A 21,339-nucleotide genomic window follows, 5' to 3' on the forward strand; every position below is an offset into this window, starting at 1 on the left:
CTGTTCTTCTACCGAACTGCTCTAGTGTTGTGTTTTAGAAATGAAATCCTGCAGGCCCCCCTCTCTCTCTCTCTCTCTCTCTCTCTCTCTCTCGCTCTGAACTAGGGACTAAAATATTTTCCCGAACTCAATTAACGAAGAAAATTACGTTTGTTATTAAAAAGTTCATGCAACGCATAATTTCATCGTTTTTTTTTTTTTGGATTATAATTGTGGGTTGATGTAATTTATTGACTATTAACCTTACCTTGAAGTAGGTAATATTTACTATTAATAAAAAAGAAAGAAAAACAATATTTCCTTGTAGCTTTTAATTTAGAAAAAAATTTAATAGGAAAAATAATTTAGAAAAAAAATTATTATTAAATAAAAATATTTTATTATTATTTTAATTAATAGATGGATAACCAATGTGGGAATAGGTTTTAAGTGGAATAGTCAAATACAAAATTATGTGATATTATGTAAATTTTGCATTTACATTTAAATAATCCAACGAGGATGCTCTAATTCAATGGTAAAACAATAGACCCGTGATCTTTTTACGTACGGAAGACCATGAATTACAAAGAGATCTTTTACATATACCCTATATTAATTTTGCGCCATCATTTTCCTTACCTACATAGATACCATGGGTTAGAACATACCAGGTTGACGTGAAAGAGAGCGAAAGAAAGTGTGGTAGACAGAAAGGGGCCAATCATACAGCATATACGACCAGCAATCTATACAAAAATCGCACTACAAAAAGTACTTCATCCGTTCATCTCTCCTCATGGCGTTGTATACAGCTTGGACCTGAAGCACAAAAATTTTCATGTTAAAAAATACTATGACAAGTTGTAAACAATATTAGGTCACCAATTTTTTCTGGCCAATGTGGATTTAAAAAACAATAAATATTCTAGAGAGAAGAAACTTCATTGGCATCGGGTTGCATGTTTGAGAGAGAGACCTGCTCACTAGAAACGACTTGAATGGGTCCAATGTTCACAGATACATATTTGCCTCTTGATGACACTTTCTGCCTGACACGACCCTGTTAAAACATGATGTTGATTAGACTAGCATTTATACTATTATATATATATATATTTTTTTTTTCTAAACAAGCAAATTTCTATTAGAAACGGAAAGGATGATACATGAGGAGAGAGTGTAGTTCCCCAACAAACGTCCCAGTACAATAACCACAGTGTAAAAATGGTGAAAAAAAAAAATAAAGGGGGTTTTGGGACCAACTTCTTGGTCCCTATCCATGCCCTACAAAGAGGGCGCCGTCTTAAAAGATGGTAGTTAGCAGTTCACAAAGTCATGCGAACTATGAAATCACTGCTGATGGCGGTGGAACCTCTGCTGGAAGTGGTGAAAGTTGTGGGTGCCCTGCAGTTTGTTGTCTTGAGATGTTTTTTGAAGAGATTCATAATCCCTTTTTCAAGATCATCGGTTAGGGAAAGCGATAACATAGTCGAAAGCACATATCAGATGGATTGATCTGCAGCCAGTCATCTGTCTTCCCGCGCATCTGTGGTTGTGCGTGGCAACCACAAGCCGGTGGTAGAGAGGTGAGGTAGGGGAAATTTGGAAGATCTCGGTGTAGGGAGTCTGCTGGTACGACGCATGTAACCAGCAGAGGTGTCGTGGCGTGGCGGTGCATGAAGACCACGCGCGGAAACAAGCCGCGCGTGAGGGCCACGCTTCGAGCTTTTTGGCATGATTCCACTCCGTCTCAATAGATTGGCGGCTGTAGGATGGAGTGGTGGGGCACGTGTTGACTGATGCAAGTTAGAGTGCAATAGATCTGACCAAAACCGAACCGGTGGAGGGGGGAGAAAAAAAACACTACCATGAAAATGTATACACATTACGGTAGTGGAAAGGGAAGAGAGAGGAGGGTACCCTCCTCTCCAACGAAGGCACTCGAAGTGATTGAGTTTTCTAGAGAGAAGTGAGAGTTTCTCTCTCAACAAGGGTTAGAGTATGAGTGCTACCATTATATTTTCTGAGTATGAGTGCTACCATTATATTTTCTTGATCGGCTTAGTTCTTAATAAAAGTTCAGCTGTCAAAAACACATCAGTAAAAACACTTCAAAAATTATCTATATTATGTTGCAATCTTGGGAATAACAAAAAAACTCCAGAACTAGATTGCATTACTAAATTGATGCAAACTTGGGAATAAAAAAAAGTTCATCATGCACTGCGCTGATAAACTTTTATTGTGTTTTTAATTCTCTCCATGTTAAGAATCAAATTTCCCACCAAGCCTCCGGACTGAAGATTAAACTACGAAAACTATAGTTCTGATATATTCTATATAATAGCCATGTTAACCCATTATGCAATCATTGGCAACCTAATTGATACTAAAGCACTTATTGCCCATAAACTAAGGCATAGTCATAAAGAATGATTAAGCAGATGATCCTTTTCCTTAACTGCATCATCAAAACAAAATCAATAAGGTGGTTAAGAATAATTCGTGGTAGCATAGTTCTTTGGACTGCAAGCTCAGTTTCATTCTATCCAGTTTGCAAGGTTAGCCAAACTACTTGATGCAGCATAACAAATCCAACCCTGGCAATAGCATAGGTTCCAAATGTTTTCCAATGTAATCACATGTTCTTTCCAGTCCTCCACCTCCCCTTTTAAGAGCATCCAATTGGAACAATATTCTTTCTGTTTGGCAGCATTAGAGACATGACTTAATTTTCTTGTACCAACATATAATCGGAATGATGATACTCCCTTCTTATCAGAAGTTGCAGCAATATTGTGTAGGAGATTCTAGTTAACAGAAAGATGAGGGCCTGAAGGTCTCTCTACTCATGGTGTAACCGATCCTGCTACTTAGCAAGCATTGCCCCCATGGTGTGATATGGGGGAGAAAAAAGAGGATTCTGTCATCCCTTGAACCAAAACACTGTTTCGTCATCAACTTTCTCCTTATAATGAGTTGTAGAGGCATCTATTATGGTCTGGTCGAACTTCCTTGACTGCTGGGACCAACCATCTACCCATCTCAACTAGCAAGTATGTCAACAGTACTTTGCTTTCATTTAACTCAATGTCATTTAGATTCACTAATGTCAAGTTTAAAAAACCAAAACCATATAATTTGAACATAATGAATTTGCAAAGGAATACCATCTATAGCATAACCCTTCAAAGAAGTTGGTTAACAACTTAACACATTCAAACTTGGTCCGGTATTTAAGTACCACACACTCTTGTCTACAGCTACTCCAGAACTAACACATGCTCCAAAAAGTCTATATTGCTATAGATCAACTTTTAACACTTACATAAAAAAATTCACCAAAAAACAAGGGATAACTACCTCGGGGATTGGTTGTTGGATTACAGATTCAACGGCAACAACCATAGCTTGCACAAAATCATCACCACCAGTTCCAATCGCTGTAAAGCCTCTTACTGTTGGGTATGAGTTCACCTATCAAAAGTAGGAGACCACACATGCTGAACCACAAATGCAATAGCTTTGGGCCACAACTAATTCAATTTTTTTCATATATATATGCAGAAAAGGGGAGAAAACATATTTCCAACAAATTTACAACTTGAATTTAAGAACGTCTAAACTCTACGTGCAATAAACTGGTTCGCTGCAGAAATACGTGTCCAAATAACAAACAAATTGTATTTTAGAATTAAATGCTACCTAAGAGCATGCGAGCTAACCACTTGAGCTGGGTTTATCCGTATCATACCTTCTGATCCAAAGCGAGCCATTCCTTGGTTGAATCGTCTGCTACGGTGCCACCAATCACCACATTTGTGGTTTGTCCAACTCTTCCTTCCGCCTTAGAGACCTCTGCATCCAATACAAACAAGAGTTTAAAAACAATTTCGAGAGAGAGAGAGAGAGAGCGTGTTTTTCGGAGTTGAACCTGAAATAGCTTTGAGAACAGCTTCTTGAGGCGGACCTTGGTCGTCCTGAGACGACGCCGATGGGGTTTCGTTGTGAGAGCAATTGAGTTGAGTTATTAGTTTCGCCGTGTGAGAATCTCGGGCTCTGAGGGTCCGGAACTTCCCGCTCCACCTGGGCGTAGAAGATCCACGGATCCTCAGCGAAGCGCAAGCGAAGGTTCGATCGAGAAGAACGGGTCGCCACGGCTCTGCTAAAAAGACGAAACGTAACGCAGTCCCGCACGCCATTCAGCTCCTTATCGATGGAAAGATTGTGTATATCAATATGTATATAGTCAAGTTTATATCGGGGGTTACGGACTCATTGTATGGAAAAGCCGAGGAAGATCAAGAAGATAATGTTACGACTTCGTTGCTAGTTGGCAACATGAGAAAATTTGAGGTCCAAACAAAAATCTCACGTTTTTATTTCCTTCCAAGATAGGGAAGTGATGTAGTTACAAAAAAGTTTAATATGAGTAAATTATTAAATTCATGAACTGCCATAATTTATTCCACTAATTATTATTTTAGTCGAGTTGAACTACAAATCAATTGACAATTTTTAATATATTTAATTTTACAATCAAAATATTTAATAATATAATTTTTCCTTTGCAATATGTATTTTCAATACAATAAGACCTTATTTGGATAACGAGATATTCTTAAAATTTTTTATAATATTTTTTTAAATATTATTTAAATATAATTTTTTTATTTTAAAATATTTATCTAATCATTATTCAAATATAAAGCTCAATACAATTTTTTTAAAATTTCAAATAAAAATATAAATAATAATATAACTTTTTTCAAATTTTAAAATAAAAATATTATTAAAAAATAATATTCAAATAAAAATTTAACTTTATCATATTTTTATTCAATTTTTTATTTTACTTTCTCAGAACATAATATAACATTTTAAATCAAATAATTTTATTTATACTCACAAATTATTACATTATTTTTTTATATAATTTTAAAATATTTCAAGTATTCAAAAAATCTTAAAATAATTACTTTTAAATAGTAAGAGTTCTTGATGTACTCTCACTATTATTTCTTATTTTATTATTATTTTTCACATATTTTTTTATTATTATTTATTATTTTTTATTTCTATTTACAAATATTCACAAACATTCTCAAACACTTTCACTTTCCAAACTTAACAAAATAAATTATAATAAAACATATAAAAATTAAAATTAATCTTCTAAAAAAAAAATCGTAAGTAATACTATGCATCTGAACATAACATGTCTTAACCAGTGTCGCCGCAAAATGGTGGTGAAAACCCTACCGGGTTTGGTCATTTCAGGACCCGTTTCCAATTTCAAAAGCGTTGCGGTAAAAAGATCGAGCCTTGACGAAACCCTAGTCCCAAAATCCTGAATTTGATTTATCCGTCGATTCCGATTTAACTTACGGGCGGATAGGACTAGGTGAAATGTACGGATCGGCGAGAGTCTCCGACGACTCTGACCGAACCGCATTCAGAAAAGCCGAGAAGAAGTACAAGCTTTACTACGACGATACTTCCAAATCCTCCAAAAAGTACTTAATTCTATGTTTGTCCTGAGTTCCTTTTCAAAACAGAATATTTACTTTGCAAACAGCTTGTTAACGTATTTTGAGTATTCCTCTCAGGAAAAAACAACCAAAACGCGTGGATTTATCCGAGGTCCTCGATTTTAAGTCCATCCTAAAATCTCAAGTTGAGAATGGAGATCTTCTACCAGGAATAATCCCTCTTCAAAGTGATCTCCATCGTCCCGTGTTCTGCTTGGAAAGCCGTCCTGGTATAATTTTCTTTCGATCGATAAATTATTGTTTTTGTAAAGCAAGTTATGTAAATTGCTCTGCATTGTGACTGGTGCGTTTGGTGGTGACTGAATTGGGTCTAGGTTTATTAGCAACGTTTCAATGTCACAATCAGTTCCATAGGAGCTTTGGGTGAAGTGCTGGAATCATTGGTGAAAAAAATTGCCATAGCTTACTGCATTACTAACTTTGTTTGACTATCGCTGAAGACTTGCTTTCTGCAATTCATTTCAGTAAGACAGCAAACTGAAGTTTTCCATTCGTATTTTGGGTTTCAACCAAAATAGAAGCCCGTTCTTCTTTGCAAATTTCGTAATTTCAGTATTTCACGTTTTTAGAGTTGATAAACTGCGGATGTTAGAATGCCCAATATATCTCTGTGTGCGTGTTTATGTATGTATTATTTTAGAGAGATTTGAATTCTCGGTATCTTTTCTGCAAGGACAGACTCCCATCATCCCTTTGTATAGTTAGCCTTTGTTAATTTTTCCCTAAAAGAAATTACATTGTCTATTGTGATGCAGGGTTTTTCTTCATTCCTGAAGCATTAAGTGTAGAAGAACAATGTCAATGGATAAGGGAGAGCTTAAACAACTTCCCCCAGCCTCCGAATAGAACAAATCACAATGCATTTTATGGGCACATACATGACTTATTTATTGCTGCAAATGAAAACAAAGTATTAGTTGAAGAAGCAGGTGTTCCCACTAGTTTAGAGTCCAATAGTGGTCCTTCCGTCAGCAATGATGACGTTCATAGATGGAAATTTTATGGAGAACATTCAGTGTCTTCAGGAGGAAATCCATGCAAATCAGTTTCAGCCGCTGTTCTTTTGCGGAAGTTGCGTTGGAGCACGCTTGGCTTGCAATTTGACTGGTCCAAAGTACATGCTGATCCATGTTCATTTTGTTCACCTTTATCTTATTAAACCTTTTGCCACCGTGTTTTTGCTGTATATATAATTTGAGTACTAGAAACAGATTTGCTAACCAAAAACATTCAAGGAAAGGTAGTAGCTCAGTTAGCAAGTTATATTTCAAACCGTAGGAACTGTATATCACATATAATGCTTGTCAATCTGTTTTAATTTAAGCTTAAGTAGCCTATGGAAGGTATGCACCAAGTTGTATACCATTTTCATGACACGGCATGCACATTGCACTATTAGTTGTCACCCAGTTTTGGTGGTCAAAGGTTTTTTTTTTTAATCAGTAAACAAGTATTTTATTGAGGAGTTTTGACCACCAGTTTTGGCGGTCAAAGTTTTAACGGTGTTTTTCCTGATCTGAGTTTAATAGCTTAATCTGGGCTTTTATTTTAATTATTGAAACAATCAAATTTGTTGGTTAACGGAAGATTATGTAAACTTCATGTCTTAGGTGATATTTAAGATGGATTATATGGAAGTCATATTTTGTGCAGTAATAAGTATTCATTTGCTATTGGAATCACGACTTGGACTATGTCACTATGTGCAAGCAAACGTATGAAGATCCATACCATTTTGAAAGATAAGCAGCATGGTAATTTTTCAATGAATTTCTAAACCTATGGATGTTCATGATGTAGCGAAACTATGATGTGTCTCTACCACACAACAAGATCCCTGTTGCACTCTGTCAATTAGCTAAAAGAATGGCAGAACCTGCAATGCTCGAGGGGGAACAATTCCAGCCAGAAGCTGCAATAGTGAACTACTTTGGGATAGGTGCTCTTTGGAATGGCTGATCTAAATCGATTGTTTTTGGATTAAAGAGTATTTTTCCTTTCTCCATTAAAATTTGAAAAGAAAAAAACTATTTGTTGTTGTTTTTGCTCAGGTGATTCACTTGGGGGCCACCTTGATGACATGGAAGCCGATTGGAGCAAACCTATAGTAAGCATGAGGTTGATCTCTCTCTCTCTCTCTCTCTCTCTATATATATATATATATGTATGTATGTATGTATGTATGTATGTATTTCTGTTCTTTTAGAAGTACAGAGCAAGGGTGCCAATACCATGTTAGGACCTAATTCTAGCATTCTGTTCCCTCAGTTTGGGCTGCAAAGCTATTTTCCTTCTAGGAGGAAAGTCTAGAGAGGATCCTCCTTTAGCAATGTTCCTTCGGAGTGGTGATATTGTTCTTATGGCTGGAGAGGCAAGGGAATGCTTTCATGGTAAGTGTAAACCTTCAGCTAGAATGCTCAGTTTCTTTTGTCCACTTCAAATTTTTTAATATTTTATTGTTGATCTTTATAGAAGGGGGGGGGGGACTTGCGGTCAGTAGATTTTTATATTCGATCTCTCTTCCACCATGTTTTATAGGGCTTTATAGGGGGATGAGGTGCCATTTGAGTTGAGCTCATTGGTGCGTTAGAAGTCTCGCTTCAAAATGTAGATTAGTAAATTGTTGTATAATGGTTAGTTCCATGAATTTCCTTTTACTTGCCTCATAGCCATAGCACATCTGCTTTGGTTTCTTTTGTCACAGGTGTGCCCCGGATATTCACAGACAAGGAACATGCTGAAATCACCCCCATTGAGTTGCAGTTTTCACATGAAGACGATCATTGTTACTTAGAATATATCAGAACTTCAAGAATCAATATAAATATCAGACAAGTCTTTTAAGTTTTTTTTTTTTGTTCTCTCTCCCCACCAATATTGTATTCTTTAGAGTGGCAACTGACACATGAGAAGATTTATGGATTCTGGCTGCCGAGTGTAAGGAGATCCGGTCTTGAACCTGGCTTTGGGCTTCAAATTATTGGCACCAGAAGAACAGAAAATAAAAAGAATCGATTGGAAGCGGTCAGAATTGTAAAATATTAGGCAGGCGTCGACTGAGTTTATGCATTTTGTTTTGTTGTTGGTTAAAAGTACATCGTGGAGAGTGGGATTTGAACCTTTTGTTTTGATTTGTTTATGGTCTATTATTTATTTTATATTCTTATACTTATATTAAAATCTTAATAATTAAATAGTAGGTGAATCGTTGTGCATTGTTATTAGATTCTGACGTTAAAATAGTCAAGAAATGAATCAAACTGATTCAAACAACACATTCTTAATGGCTGGATATAACATTGTAAACATTATGCCATTATGGTGTCAATTAAATAGGTTGGAAGTCTATATTCTAATTGCAAATTAATAGTTAGTCTAAGAAGATAAAAATTATAAAATGTTACCACGTTGTCGATGGATTATGATCCTCTTGATCTTTTAGAATTATTTATTGTGTGAATTTCTTTAAAACTCTTGATAGTTGCTTTCAATTTCAATGATAAAAATCTCATTATATCGATATTTGTCACTTTCAAATTAGGAAAAAAAAATGCGTCGAAAATTAATATGAAAATAAGAAATGATAATGTGGTAAAATCTCTGAAATTGAAATTGAAAACAGTAGTAAGATGAAGATAAATCCCGATACTTCTCTCTCACATTTTAGTCCCGGCAAGACATTCCTTGAGATCAATTTTACAGCCTAAAAATATCAATGGCAAAGCACAAACAACCACTCGAATGGAACAAACACACTGGATGTCATTTGGTACATAGATGAGATAAAATATTATTTTTATTTTAAAATTTAAAAAAAAATAAATTATTTATTATATTTTATTTGGTACACAAATTAGATAAAATTAAATAATATAAGATAAGATAGTTTATGAAAAAAAATAATAGTCTAGAGAGATCCATCCACTTGTAAAAAGTTTGCAAGGACCCAAATCATAATCGCCATTGGCCACCCAAAGGAGGCCGTGGAAGAGAGAGAGAGCAAACTAACAAAAAACACCCTACTGACCACAGAAAAACATGCATAATCGAACGGAAATGAAGAGGTAACGAGATGGAACATGTAGTCCCTGATAAGACTGATATGTTTGGTGGTTTTTAAAAGTTGAAGATTTTTGGCATTTAGTTATGTTTTTTTTTTTTTTAATGGAGAATTTAGTTAAGTTAAAGATATATCTCTTCGTTCATCCTCTGTTCTCTCTCACTGCATATACCTTAGAGGCCAGATTTTTTTCTCCTTCTCTCTCTGTGTCAGTGGTCAGACAGATCGAGTATGGGTCCAATCGTGTTGACTCAACTGGTGACTGGTCTGAGCGTGTTGGCCGGGGCGGCCCTGGTCAAGTCGATCATGGACCAGAATCCCATGGCTGGCCCGTTCCCATGGTGCCTCAGTTGCAACGGAATCGGCAGGGTCTCGTGCCTCTGCTCCCGTTGGTCCGATGGCGATGTTGGCTACCGGACATGTGCCGGATCGGGTATCATGGTGTGTAGAAGCTGTGGAGGGACTGGTACGGGCAGGCCCTTACCGGCCCAACTAATCGTAAGGCCACCTAACCCGCCCTCTTAACGCGTCTTGTTCTGTTCTAGAGCCCTGTTACGGTCCCCCTAACTCTTATATGTTCAATTTCTCCTATATTTCCAGAAAGAGAGGCTTTGAGATCATCCAAGTTGTAATTTTAGTCACAATACACAATAATGAAATTCTTATGAAGTGGGTAATTTTATACATTCCAGTAATTCATACTTTGCTTAGTGTAGCCTGGCTTTGTTATTTGCATTGAAAATCACGATATGTTTGAGTTTGATTTGGTGCAAAGATGAAGTGCTGCTTAATTGGCCTATAATTGCATCGAAACTTTTATAAAGTGAGATATCAAGAGTTTTGTAGTCATTAGAATCATGAAAGAAAACCAAACCAAAATTGGGCTAAGAAGGATAAATGTAGAATCAGAAAGTTGGTTCACTTTCCAAATCAGTTCATTCAAGACATTTTGATATTTTTGGAAGGGATAAAATAAAAACAGGCCCAAGGTGTTGTGTTTTCTAGGCCCAGCTGATGATGGGGGGACTCAACAGGTGGAAAGAATAAGAACAGAGAGGGAAGGGACAAAAGGCTGAGAAGAGTGTCAAGAAAAAAAGAAGTGAGTGGACATAGATGAGAGGTAATGTGACATAAAAGAGGGGTGAAGAGACATAAAGTAGAGAAATGGGACATAAGATAAAAGGGAGGGAACCAAACGATTTCAGGGACCTTTTGGCCAGACTTCTCTGAAAAAGCTTCTTCAACCTCTCTATAGACCTCACGACCTGTGTTCTAGAGAAAAGACTTACTCCAGCAAATAGATTTCAGATCTCCATTGTATAGTAAGGATGAGAGTTTACAAGAGATTGTAAAACAAGTATATTATTATGGATTTCGTCTCCCCAAACGCCCAGTGGATGTAGGCAATATGCCAAACTACGTAAACTTGTGTGTTCATATTTTAAATAGTCATATCGAGCCGGGAATGACTCTTTCTCCTCTTCCAACCTGTTGTGCCGATTTTAAGCATTAACAATTTTAATTCTATTTCTATTAACGTTATTGGAAAGTTATGTTCCATTAGCTATCCGAAAGAGTAGCATATGAAATTAAAGAAAAACTATATTTGCAAGTTAGTGTAGAAAAAGACATGCATTCTATGCCGTTGACATAGCATGATTTAGTTTTCAAGAGAAGTTTAAAAATCAAGTTTCTTTTAAATCAAAACTTGACATGTAAATAGCGTGAAACATGTGTCTTCTACGCTAACATGTAAATAGAAACTCGAAATTATAGTGTAATGCTAAACTTTTTATGTGACAACTTGTGAGGGAAAGGAGACAATGAATAGATCTAACAAATTATAATTTGGTAATTAAACTAAATCTAGGTATTCAAGCTATTAGATGGCAACCCAAGCGGCCTTCGAATTTTACTTGTACAATAGTTGAGCCAGAGCACCGGAAGTAGGACCATGGAACATAATGGGACTATCTCCTCGTACAAATGACACCATCGGAATCCTTTGAATGAAAAACACACAAACTCACATTGGGATCTCAACATTTAGAGCGGTGCTTATTTGCCGTCTAAGTAGCCGCTTCTAATGACAGCTAGTTTTTTTTTTTTTTTCATATTTTTAAATATATTTTTTAAAACAAAAACACTAATACACTTAAAATCATTTCCTTAATCACTAAGTAGTTAAAAAAATAAAATTGACAAGCTACCATTTGAGCGGTACAACTTGAGAGGCAAAGTAGCTTTTTCCTTTACTATCTACGGCGCTGCAATCTTTTAAATGGGGTTGTATGATGTGTGTGGAACTTGGAATCCTGTTGGGAGAAAACGCTTGAGCATGCCGCCCGGTGTATTCGCGTACTTTCTTTTGTCCGAATTTAGTTCCCAAGAACACGAAACAATCACATGTTTACGATCTCAAACGCGAGTCAGCTGGCTTCAAGTAGATGATTTGGGTGATCTTACGCACGATAATCACTTCGAGGTCAAATGGAAACTGGAATTAGAAAATGCTTAAGAAGTCCTTTTCGACCATAGTTTGAAAGGAGCATTTTGCCTTTCCCACTCTCCTTTCACTTGAGAAGATCTTGGCAGTGCTCGAAATAATAAAATGTTTTTATTATTATATTAGATGGAGGGGCGCCCACATGGGGCTAACCCCCTCCTGCAGTGTAACGCATGGCTTTAAGCCATGCGTTATTTGCTTGTAACGCATGACTTAAAGCCATACGTTACTGCTGTTTCACAAGGCAATTGAAGGCTGGCCTTTAAGGCCAGCCGTGCATAGGAGGACTATATATAGTCCTCCTCAATTGTATTTTTGGCACCATCTGAAAAATAGAAAAAGACTCTCTCTCTTTTTTTTCTCTCTTGATAAAATACTTAGGTTGTGGATTTGTTAAGTGTTATTCTAGTTCCATACTACGTAGTACACTTTTGCCACTAAGAGGAAACGCTTGGAATTTATCAATCTGGAAAAACTTGTGGAGCAATTCTTTAAACTGAGCTTGAGGTATTTTTCCGCTGTGAATTCTAACATTGGTATCAGAGCTATTTTTTAAATTGCTTCCAGTTTATAATATTTTCTCACATATGCTTGAGATTTGTATGGTATTTTTTTTATCCTCTTTTCTTTTATCTGTTAAAAAAAAAAAAAAAAAAACGCACCAGGTGGTGCTGCGAGCACCAATGCAGTGGTGCTGCGCGTACCAGGTGGTGCTGCGAGCACCACCGCGGTGCAGTGCGCACCAGCGAGGTGCTATGCGCATCACCGCGGTGCAGCGCGCACCCCTGCGGTGCCGCGCGCACCAGAGAGGTGCTGCGCACACCACGGAGGCACAGCGTGCACCGGCGAGGTGGTCGGCAGCACCCTGCTGCTTGGACCGATCACTTCCGCCGCCTGCGGTGCTGCGTGGGAGGCTCCAGGGCGTGCTGCTTCGAACGGCTACTGTTCACGTGAACAGTAAATGGAGGAAGAAGATGACCATTAGGTCATCTGCCTTCCATGGGCTTGGGCCTCACGGCCCAGCCCAAACATTTTTTTTTTTTTTTTGTTTTCCTGATGACTCGGGCTGGGCTTGGCCCAATTTGTTTTTTGGGCCATTCAGCCCTTCAGTGTTTAAAAAAAAAAACTGGGCATTTTTTTTTTTAAAAAAGGCCCAATTTTCTAAAGCAATTTTTTTTAACAGAAAATAAAAAGAGGGGATGAAATTTGCATGACTTAATATATGCTAAGATATATTATTATATTACATGTGATTTTTTATTTAATGTTTTAGATTAAATGTGATCACTTGTGAATATATAGTTATATTCATGCTATTTTTTTTATTTCATTATGTTATATTACATGTGATCTTTTATTTAATTTGTTATATTAAATGTGATGACATGTATATGTGAATTGAACATGTGGATATGTGATTATTTTATCATCTATGAATGTTAGGCTTAAATGTTTATACATTAGTCTTTATTGATAAAATAGAAAAATTCCCACTAAGTAGTCTTAGTTAGAATTGTCAGTGTAAATTATAGACTGAAAAAATTACAGTGACCCCAGTAAGAACTGTAAATGCACTGATGGAACAAGAAAAATGGACTGTAATGATCTTATATGAACCATCTTTGTAGACTGGCCCAACAGGTTACTGTGGTTGGAGTAGATGTCCTTGTAGACTGGCCCAAAAGGTTACTGCGATTTTAGTAGGTTATGTCTTTACATGTGACTAGGACTAGATGACTACTTAAGATAGTGGGAGTATGGTTGAGATTTATGATTAATTCTCCCATATGTTTTTTGAATTTGCGCGGGAATTAGGTTAGAAATTTAATAATTGGATATTGTGGCGCAAGAGATGATTCTGAAGCCTAGCGATTTTTCGATCTTGCGACATGTCTAAATTTTTTTTTTTTCTAACTTGGATGGACGCGGCAGATTTCTTAGGTGTGTGTGTAATATCTCTTCTTTGCGTATTGTAGTGAAATGGCATCCAAGAGTATAGTTGCCGATTTAAACAAATGAGAGAAATTGGATGGGGAGAACTACGACATTTGGCATCGCAAGATCTAATATGTTTTAGATGAGCAAGAGGTCTTGGAGGCCTTATCTCACTCCCTTACAGAGCCCGGGGAAGGGACCTCGGAACAACACAAAATAGATCAATTAGCCTATACTCAATGGGCTAAGAAAAGTCGGTGCTCGCGCATAATAATGTTAAGCAGCATGCACAATGATCTAATGTGTGAGTTCGAGATCTATGACACTGCCCAAAGCATGTGGGAGGCTTTGAAGTTGAAATTTGGTGGAACTTAAGCCACTAGGTTGCGTGGGTTAACCATGAGGTTTGACTCTTATAAGATGCGCTCTGACCACACGATGAAACAGCATCTTAGGGCTATGTCAACCATGATCCGCGAACTTAAGTCGGCAGGAAACAACCTGACTGATGAACAGCAAGTCCAGGCAGTGATAAGATCACTGCCGAATTCTTGAGAGAATATGAGCCAGAACCTGACGCATAACGAGAATATCAAAGACTTTGATGATGTCTCGCGTCACTTGGAATTGGAGGTTGAGCGCCTAGAGGCTGCCAAGCCCAATCACACGGCCTATGTGGCTGATTCTGGTTCGCATAAGGCATTAAGGCCTAAGTGCAAGAAGTCCAAGAATGGGGTAGCTGCTGGACAAATTAAGAAGGTGTCAGGAACTTCTCAGCGCAGCAAGAGGGGCAAGCGCGGGAAGAACAAGTCGAAATTAGAGTGCTTCAACTGTGGAAAGAATGGCCACTTCACTCGTGACTGCACTGAGCCGAAGAATGTACACTCTGACTTTTCTCGCATTGTTTTTGTAACTAGCCATGTGATGGTTGCTCACTCCTATCCTGTGTGGACTGTTGATTCAGGAGCGACCGAACACATAGCGCGAGACAGAGTCGGATTTGTTGAGTATCGCCGGATTCCAGCTGAGAGTCGTGATATCAAGGTGGGGAATGGAGCTAGCGTGGAGGTACTGGGACTTGGTACCTACAAGCTGGACTTGCGGGGTGGCCGCACTCTTTTCCTTCACAATGTGCTATACGCTCCCGAGATCCGACGAAACTTACTTTCTGTAGTCACTCTATTAAGACTTGGTTTTCAAATTGTATTTGAAAACAATTATGTTTCTTTTCATTTGGGCCATGTGTTTTATGGCAATGCTTTTCTTCAAGACGGTTTTATGATTTTGAATTTGGAGTATTTAAATATAAATGAGTCTATTGCTTTTCTTTCTATATCTGATAATTTGGATTCATATAAATGGCATGTTAGGCTTGGCCATATAGGGCAAGATAGAATGACTAGGTTAGCTAGAGAAGGCCTAATAGGCAATCTCGCTAAGGTCATCTTGCCCACATGTGAACATTGTCTAATGGGAAAAGCTAAGAGAAAACCGTTTGGAAAAGCCACAAAGGCATCTTTTCCACTGCAATTAGTCCACTCAGACATCTGTGGTCCAATGAGTGTGAGGGCAAGACACGGAGGTGTCTACTTCATCACATTTATAGATGATTTTTCACGTTACGATCATGTCTACTTAATCTCCCATAAGTCTGAAGCATTGGAATGCTTTAGGCGATATCTAAGAATGGTTGAGAATCAGTTAGACAAGAGTTTAAAAGCTCTAAGAACTGACCGAGGACGAGAATATCTCTCTGAACAATTTAAAAGGTTCTGTGATGAAAAAGGAATCAAAAGACAGTTGACGATGTCGAGTACGCCGCAGCAAAATAGCGTGGCGGAAAGGAGAAATCGAACACTGCTTGAGATGGTTAGGTCAATAATGGCGCAAGCAAACCTACCAATTTCTTTTTGGGGGGATGCACTTTTGACTGCTGCCTACATTCTTAACCGAGTGCCCTCCAAATCAGTAACTTCCACCCCATATGAACTATGGACCGGCGAGAAACCCAATTTGAGTAACTTGCGGCCATGGGGTTCAACGGGTTTTGTTCACAACCTTTCTTATAAGGATGGGAAGTTAGGCCCTAGAGGGAAGAAGTGTATCTTTATAAGGTACTCAGAACACTCTAAAGGGTATGTATTAATAGGTGAACAATCTGATGGAAGTGTGACTGAGATTGAGTCACGAGATGTGGATTTCATTGAAGATCAGTTTCCAAGTAGAGGTGAGGTTGATAGGAGTTTAGAACTTCATGAGATTGTGGAACAAGAGGAAAGTGCTCCAAGGAATTTAGTTGAGAATAAGGAAGAAATTCTTCAAGCTCCTTCAAATTATTTGAATCCGAGTGGGAGCACATCACTTGTCAATCAATCACAACAACCTCAGCCGCGTAGAAGCACACGTGAAAGTGTTCCCCGTCGTCGTTTTGAGATTGAAGGGGAAGCTTTTATGGTTGCTCAGCATGATGATGACGAGCCTAGGACAATTTATGAGGCTCTCTCATCTTCTACTAAAGATGAGTGGATGAAAGCTCTTAATGATGAGATTGAGTCTATGAAGACTAACCAGGTCTGGGATCTGGTTGATCTACCAATAGGGCGTAAGACTATTGGGAACAAATGGGTTCTTAAGGTCAAACGCAAGTCGGATGGATCAATAGATAAGTATAAAGCTCACTTAGTGGCGAAAGGATATACCCAACAGGAGGGTATAGACTATGAGGAGACTTTTTCACCAGTGGTGAGATTTGCCTCAATTCGCCTGATTCTAGCTATAGTAGCAAACATGGATTTGGAACTCTACCAGATGGACGTTAAGACAACATTTCTCAATGGAGAACTAGATGAGGAGATCTATATGGATCAACCAACGGGTTTTGTGGTCAAAGGTCAAGAGCGCAAAGTGTGCAAGCTCAAACGATCTATATATGGCCTAAAACAATCATCTAGACAATGGTACCTCAGATTCCATCGAGCCATTCTCTTGAATGGGTTTACGATGATCACAGAGGATCATTGTGTTTATGTCAAAAGGTCTAAGAAGAGTTTCATTATGTTGTCATTATATGTTGACGACATACTACTAGCTGGAAATGATAAAGGGTTGATAGTCGCCACAAAAGAGTGGTTATCCTTCAATTTTGAGATGAAGGATATGGGTGAGGCAGAATACATTCTGGGAGTTAAGATCTACAGAGATCGCTCAAAGAGACTTTTGTGTTTGTCTCAACAGACTTACATAAAGAAAGTCCTCGAGCGCTTCCTAATGAATGGATGTAAACCCATTGACACCCCTGTTGCAAGGAGCGAGAACTTGTCTAAAGTGATGTGTCCTAAGACTCAAAAAGAAAAAGAAAAGATGGCCCGTGTCCCTTATGCTAATGCTGTGGGTAGTCTGATGTACGCAATGATATGTACTCGGCCTGACATATGCTATGCAGTTGGCTTAGTGAGTAGATTCCAATCAAACCCCGGACTAGCTCACTGGAAAGCGGTCAAAAGAATTATGCGATATCTCAAGGGAACTGCGGACTATGTGCTGTGCTATTAGGGTTCAGATTTGCAACTAAGAGGTTACAATGATGCCGATTGGGGCAGCGACCTAGATGAGCGCAAATCTAGGACTGCGTAGACTATAAATGTAATTTGTGTTTCAAATGACATAAAGATGTAACATTTCCTTTGGGATATTAATACAATATGATTCAGTTCTTGTCTTTATCGTATTGTTTTTAATACACACACAAAAGATATGTCAACAGGCTTAGATCGGCTCACTCACACGAGCGATCGCCTCTAGCGCTTAAGTAGCGAGTAGAGATGAGACATTGTGTCCCTAGGTACTTGTCCAAAGGGATAAGTTGGTTGACACAAAGTTATGTCGCCTTAGTGGGAGCTAAGATGAGGTCCATTGATAGGACTATGCATGGGTTACCCCACCATCCATGTAGCCTGTAGTAAGCCAGATGCGAGTTCCTCTTTGACGCCTTGGAGACGTGCAAATTGAGGAATTCGGGTTAGACGCTTAAGGAGCGGCTAGACTGAGATCTGTACGGTGTTGATATAGACATATGCTCTTTGAGAAAGAGAAATCCACCGTAGCATGTGTTTCATACTATATGTGCTTATACGACCATATGAGTAAGTGAGTAAAATGTTTCCCTCTTTCTCACTGTGTGAGTCTCATTTCTTAAAAAAATGTCCTTTACTTTTAACTATGTCACGAGATGGAGGTTGTGATGTTTGCTACTTTGGCATGCTGTCTATGGCCATGATTGATACGGTCTAAAGAGGCATTGTTGGGAAAGCAGTTCGACCAAAATTGAGTGATATGAGTGTAAAGGGAAGACTATTCAATATCGTATCTTCGATAGTGTTTGTTGACGTCATACAAATGACGCTACATCTCGGTAGCGGCTAAAGGTTGTGAACACATTGAAATATTTAAAGGTAGTCAAGCATTGTTCTGAGTTTTTAAACTCAAGAGGGTTCGAAAATGCTTGATCTTGATGCGATCGAATAAGTCTAGGACATGACCAGACACGTTAGGGATGTTACTATGCTGGTCTTCTCTGAGAGAGATTTGGTGTATGTACTCCCTCCTTTCTACAGATGTGCTTGGTGGTCGCACGGTCTATTTATTTGTATGAACAAGATTGAGAACTTTAGAGAGATGCTGACCTGGGGTCATGCCCATTGTGTGCGAGTGGGAGATATTAGATGGAGGGGCGCCCACATGGGGCTGACCCCCTCCTGCAGTGTAACGCATGGCTTTAAGCCATGCGTTATTTGCTTGTAATGCATGACTTAAAGCCATACGTTACTGCCGTTTCACAAGGCAATTGAAGGCTGGCCTTTAAGGCCAGCCGTGCATAGGAGGACTATATAGTCCTCCTCAATTGTATTTTTGGCACCATCTGAAAAATAGAAAAAGACTCTCTCTCTTTTTGTTCTCTCTTGATAAAATACTTAGGCTGTGAATTTGTTAAGTGTTATTCTAGTTCCATACTACGTAGTACACTTTTGCCACTAAGAGGAAACGCTTGGAATTTATCAATCTGGAAAAACTTGTGGAGCAATTCTTTAAACTGAGCTTGAGGTATTTTTCCGCTGTGAATTCTAACAATTATTATTATTATTATTATTATCAATTATATTATTCGTTTATATGACTACAAATTTTGTTTCTTGAGTTGCTCTGATTGTCGTGAAAGGGGGAACCTCAGATGATACATGATAACTTGAACTATATAAGCGAATTTAATTGCCATCTGAGCTAATATTCAGTGCATCTAATTAAAAAGAGGCATTTGTACATTGCATGAGCATTCTGCAGAAGACATAATCAAATACAATACAAGTTCCACAGATACAAATATTCCTTATGAAAACACACATCTTCTAAGCTGCCCTGTAAAAATGTTCATCCATTGTCTCTCCCAAGCTTGAAATCATTGATAGCATCCAATCCATCCTCATTTGGGGGTGAAGGCCTGCAACAAACCATACAAGCTATAAGTACAAGAAATCATATGTACTTGTTACTAATTAAAACTCTTTAAAAGAAGAAGGTTGCACTTACAGCAAAAACTGTGGCATGACTAGGATCAGCAAGGTGGGCAAAAAGGTTGTTGATGGGGCCTGTGCTAGTATAGATGTGTTGAAACCACGTGCACCCATAACAGCCAACATTGCCAACCTCCCATTCTTGATCTCTTTTGTCCTCAACTCCTTGATCTTCTCAGGAGAACCACTTCCCCATCCAAGTGGGTCGAACCAAAGTCCTCCAGGGTACCCAACATCTGTTCCTGTGAGCTTGTTGTTGGGGAAGATGGGGTCAGTGTTTACAGATTCGGGCTTGAGGATGTCTGCCCAGTGTCTTCCTTCAGCCCAGCCAATTAAGATTAGCTCGATGACAAAGAGGGTGGTCGTGTCAGTGAAGTATTCCAGCTCAACGGCAGTGTACCATGATGGGGTGTTCAGGATGCCAATCTTTGTTAGCAACTCTGGGATGAAAATACCCGCAGCGCCTAACATTGCCCATCTGCAGTGCACAAGCTCTGATTGTACGTTCCATCTTAGGCTCTCAGGATCAGATCCTGCAAGTAAAAACACAGACAATTCTTCATTTAAACAAAACCAACAAAAATAAATGAGGCCTAAATGCCTCAATATTTAAAACGGGAGATTAGAGTTGATTCAAAAAAATTCAAAAATTGATACGACTAAATTTGGATAGAACTTACCAAGACCTAGAGGATCAAAGCCGAAGTCACCAGGGAGGCTGCCGTCGAGCCATGGAGGAGGGGTGCTGCTTGGGAACTAGAGAGGCCTATCAGGGTCAGCCGCGACTGCACACACCGAAAGTGATCGTGTTCCACTGGGTGCCGTATAGTTTCTCACTCTCAGTTTCTTCCCACTAAGGAAAGAAGCTTTTGTTGCACCCAATATAGATCCATTCTTTTGGGAACTGCAGTTTACACAATACTTTCATAGTTAATTCATAATAGACATCTCTTCCCATGTTCACACTCTATCCTCAAACTTTCCTTAAAACCAGTCATTAACACCATACTATAAAACTAATATGCATTTCCTTTTGTAAGTACAATTGAGTCTTAACATTAACATTAGAGCCTGAATGCAAATATGTGATCATATAGAATACAATTTTATTTAAAGATCGTGGTTGTGGGATAGAGACAATATGAGAAACTTGCCTAAGGGAAGAGATGGCCACAGCAGCAATGGCAGAGGAAGCACAAGCAGATGCCATTTTCAGCCCAAGATTTCCTTCAATGAGTAGGTGCTGCGTTGGATTGGTGTATGGAAAGCAAATGCCTGGAAATCTGTTAATGTAAGCAGGAGCTTATCTTAAAGGATACGAGAGCGAAGGTGCAATTGGATGCTGGGTTGCCATGTGGAATGCAGAATCTGATATCAATCTCCTCCACCTCAAGTTTTAAGGCCTACCTGGAATAATCTGAAATTGGTAGTTCACGTTCTGATTTGTGAGCCCACACGGCTGATATATCCAAAACATTCCATTAAGTTAGAGTGAAATTACTGAAACGTTTAACATGAATGACCATCTTCGTCCTCGCATCGGCTCTCAAGATAAATGAAATTGGTTATCGCCTGTAAGCTTAGAGTGATTCATGACCCAATGAAGCAAGCCCGTGGGATCTTTAATGGGTCTTATGGCCCAATAATGCTTCTAAGGCTGGGCCGAAAAAGGGGCTCGTTCTGGACCTTTTTGAAAGCTTCTTTCCTTAATGAAAGTCGAGTCTATCCTATATTTTC

At 38.5% G+C, this 21,339-nt stretch overlaps 3 protein-coding genes and 1 pseudogene across 3 annotated transcripts; 2 read left to right on the top strand and 2 right to left on the bottom strand.

The window, feature by feature from the left end:
• Positions 1–443: 443 nt before the first annotated feature.
• On the bottom strand, positions 444–4,378 carry LOC109003187. Its single transcript, XM_018981221.2, has 5 exons — positions 3,917–4,378; positions 3,737–3,840; positions 3,346–3,459; positions 959–1,042; positions 444–801 (listed from the first exon to the last, which is right to left on the bottom strand). Exons 1-5 carry the CDS (start codon positions 4,182–4,184, stop codon positions 745–747), a joined length of 627 nt encoding a protein of 208 aa, XP_018836766.1. The 5' UTR covers positions 4,185–4,378; the 3' UTR covers positions 444–744.
• An 826-nt stretch (positions 4,379–5,204) lies between these two features.
• LOC109003185 (alpha-ketoglutarate-dependent dioxygenase alkB) lies at positions 5,205–8,714 on the top strand. The gene is made up of 7 exons (XM_018981219.2): positions 5,205–5,498; positions 5,592–5,743; positions 6,290–6,648; positions 7,335–7,473; positions 7,586–7,652; positions 7,803–7,924; positions 8,239–8,714. The coding sequence occupies exons 1-7, from the start codon at positions 5,392–5,394 to the stop codon at positions 8,376–8,378; spliced, it is 1,086 nt and encodes a 361-aa protein (XP_018836764.1). The 5' UTR covers positions 5,205–5,391; the 3' UTR covers positions 8,379–8,714.
• Positions 8,715–9,490: 776 nt separating this feature from the next.
• LOC109003184 lies at positions 9,491–10,289 on the top strand. The gene is made up of 2 exons (XM_035684737.1): positions 9,491–9,598; positions 9,808–10,289. Exon 2 carries the CDS (start codon positions 9,826–9,828, stop codon positions 10,117–10,119), a length of 294 nt encoding a protein of 97 aa, XP_035540630.1. The 5' UTR covers positions 9,491–9,598; positions 9,808–9,825; the 3' UTR covers positions 10,120–10,289.
• Positions 10,290–19,289: 9,000 nt separating this feature from the next.
• LOC109003183 lies at positions 19,290–20,971 on the bottom strand (annotated as a pseudogene).
• Between the last annotated feature and the right edge of the window lie 368 nt (positions 20,972–21,339).

The sequence above is a fragment of the Juglans regia genome, chromosome 13 (genome assembly GCF_001411555.2).
Source record: "Juglans regia cultivar Chandler chromosome 13, Walnut 2.0, whole genome shotgun sequence".
Taxonomy (NCBI): Eukaryota; Viridiplantae; Streptophyta; class Magnoliopsida; order Fagales; family Juglandaceae; genus Juglans; species Juglans regia.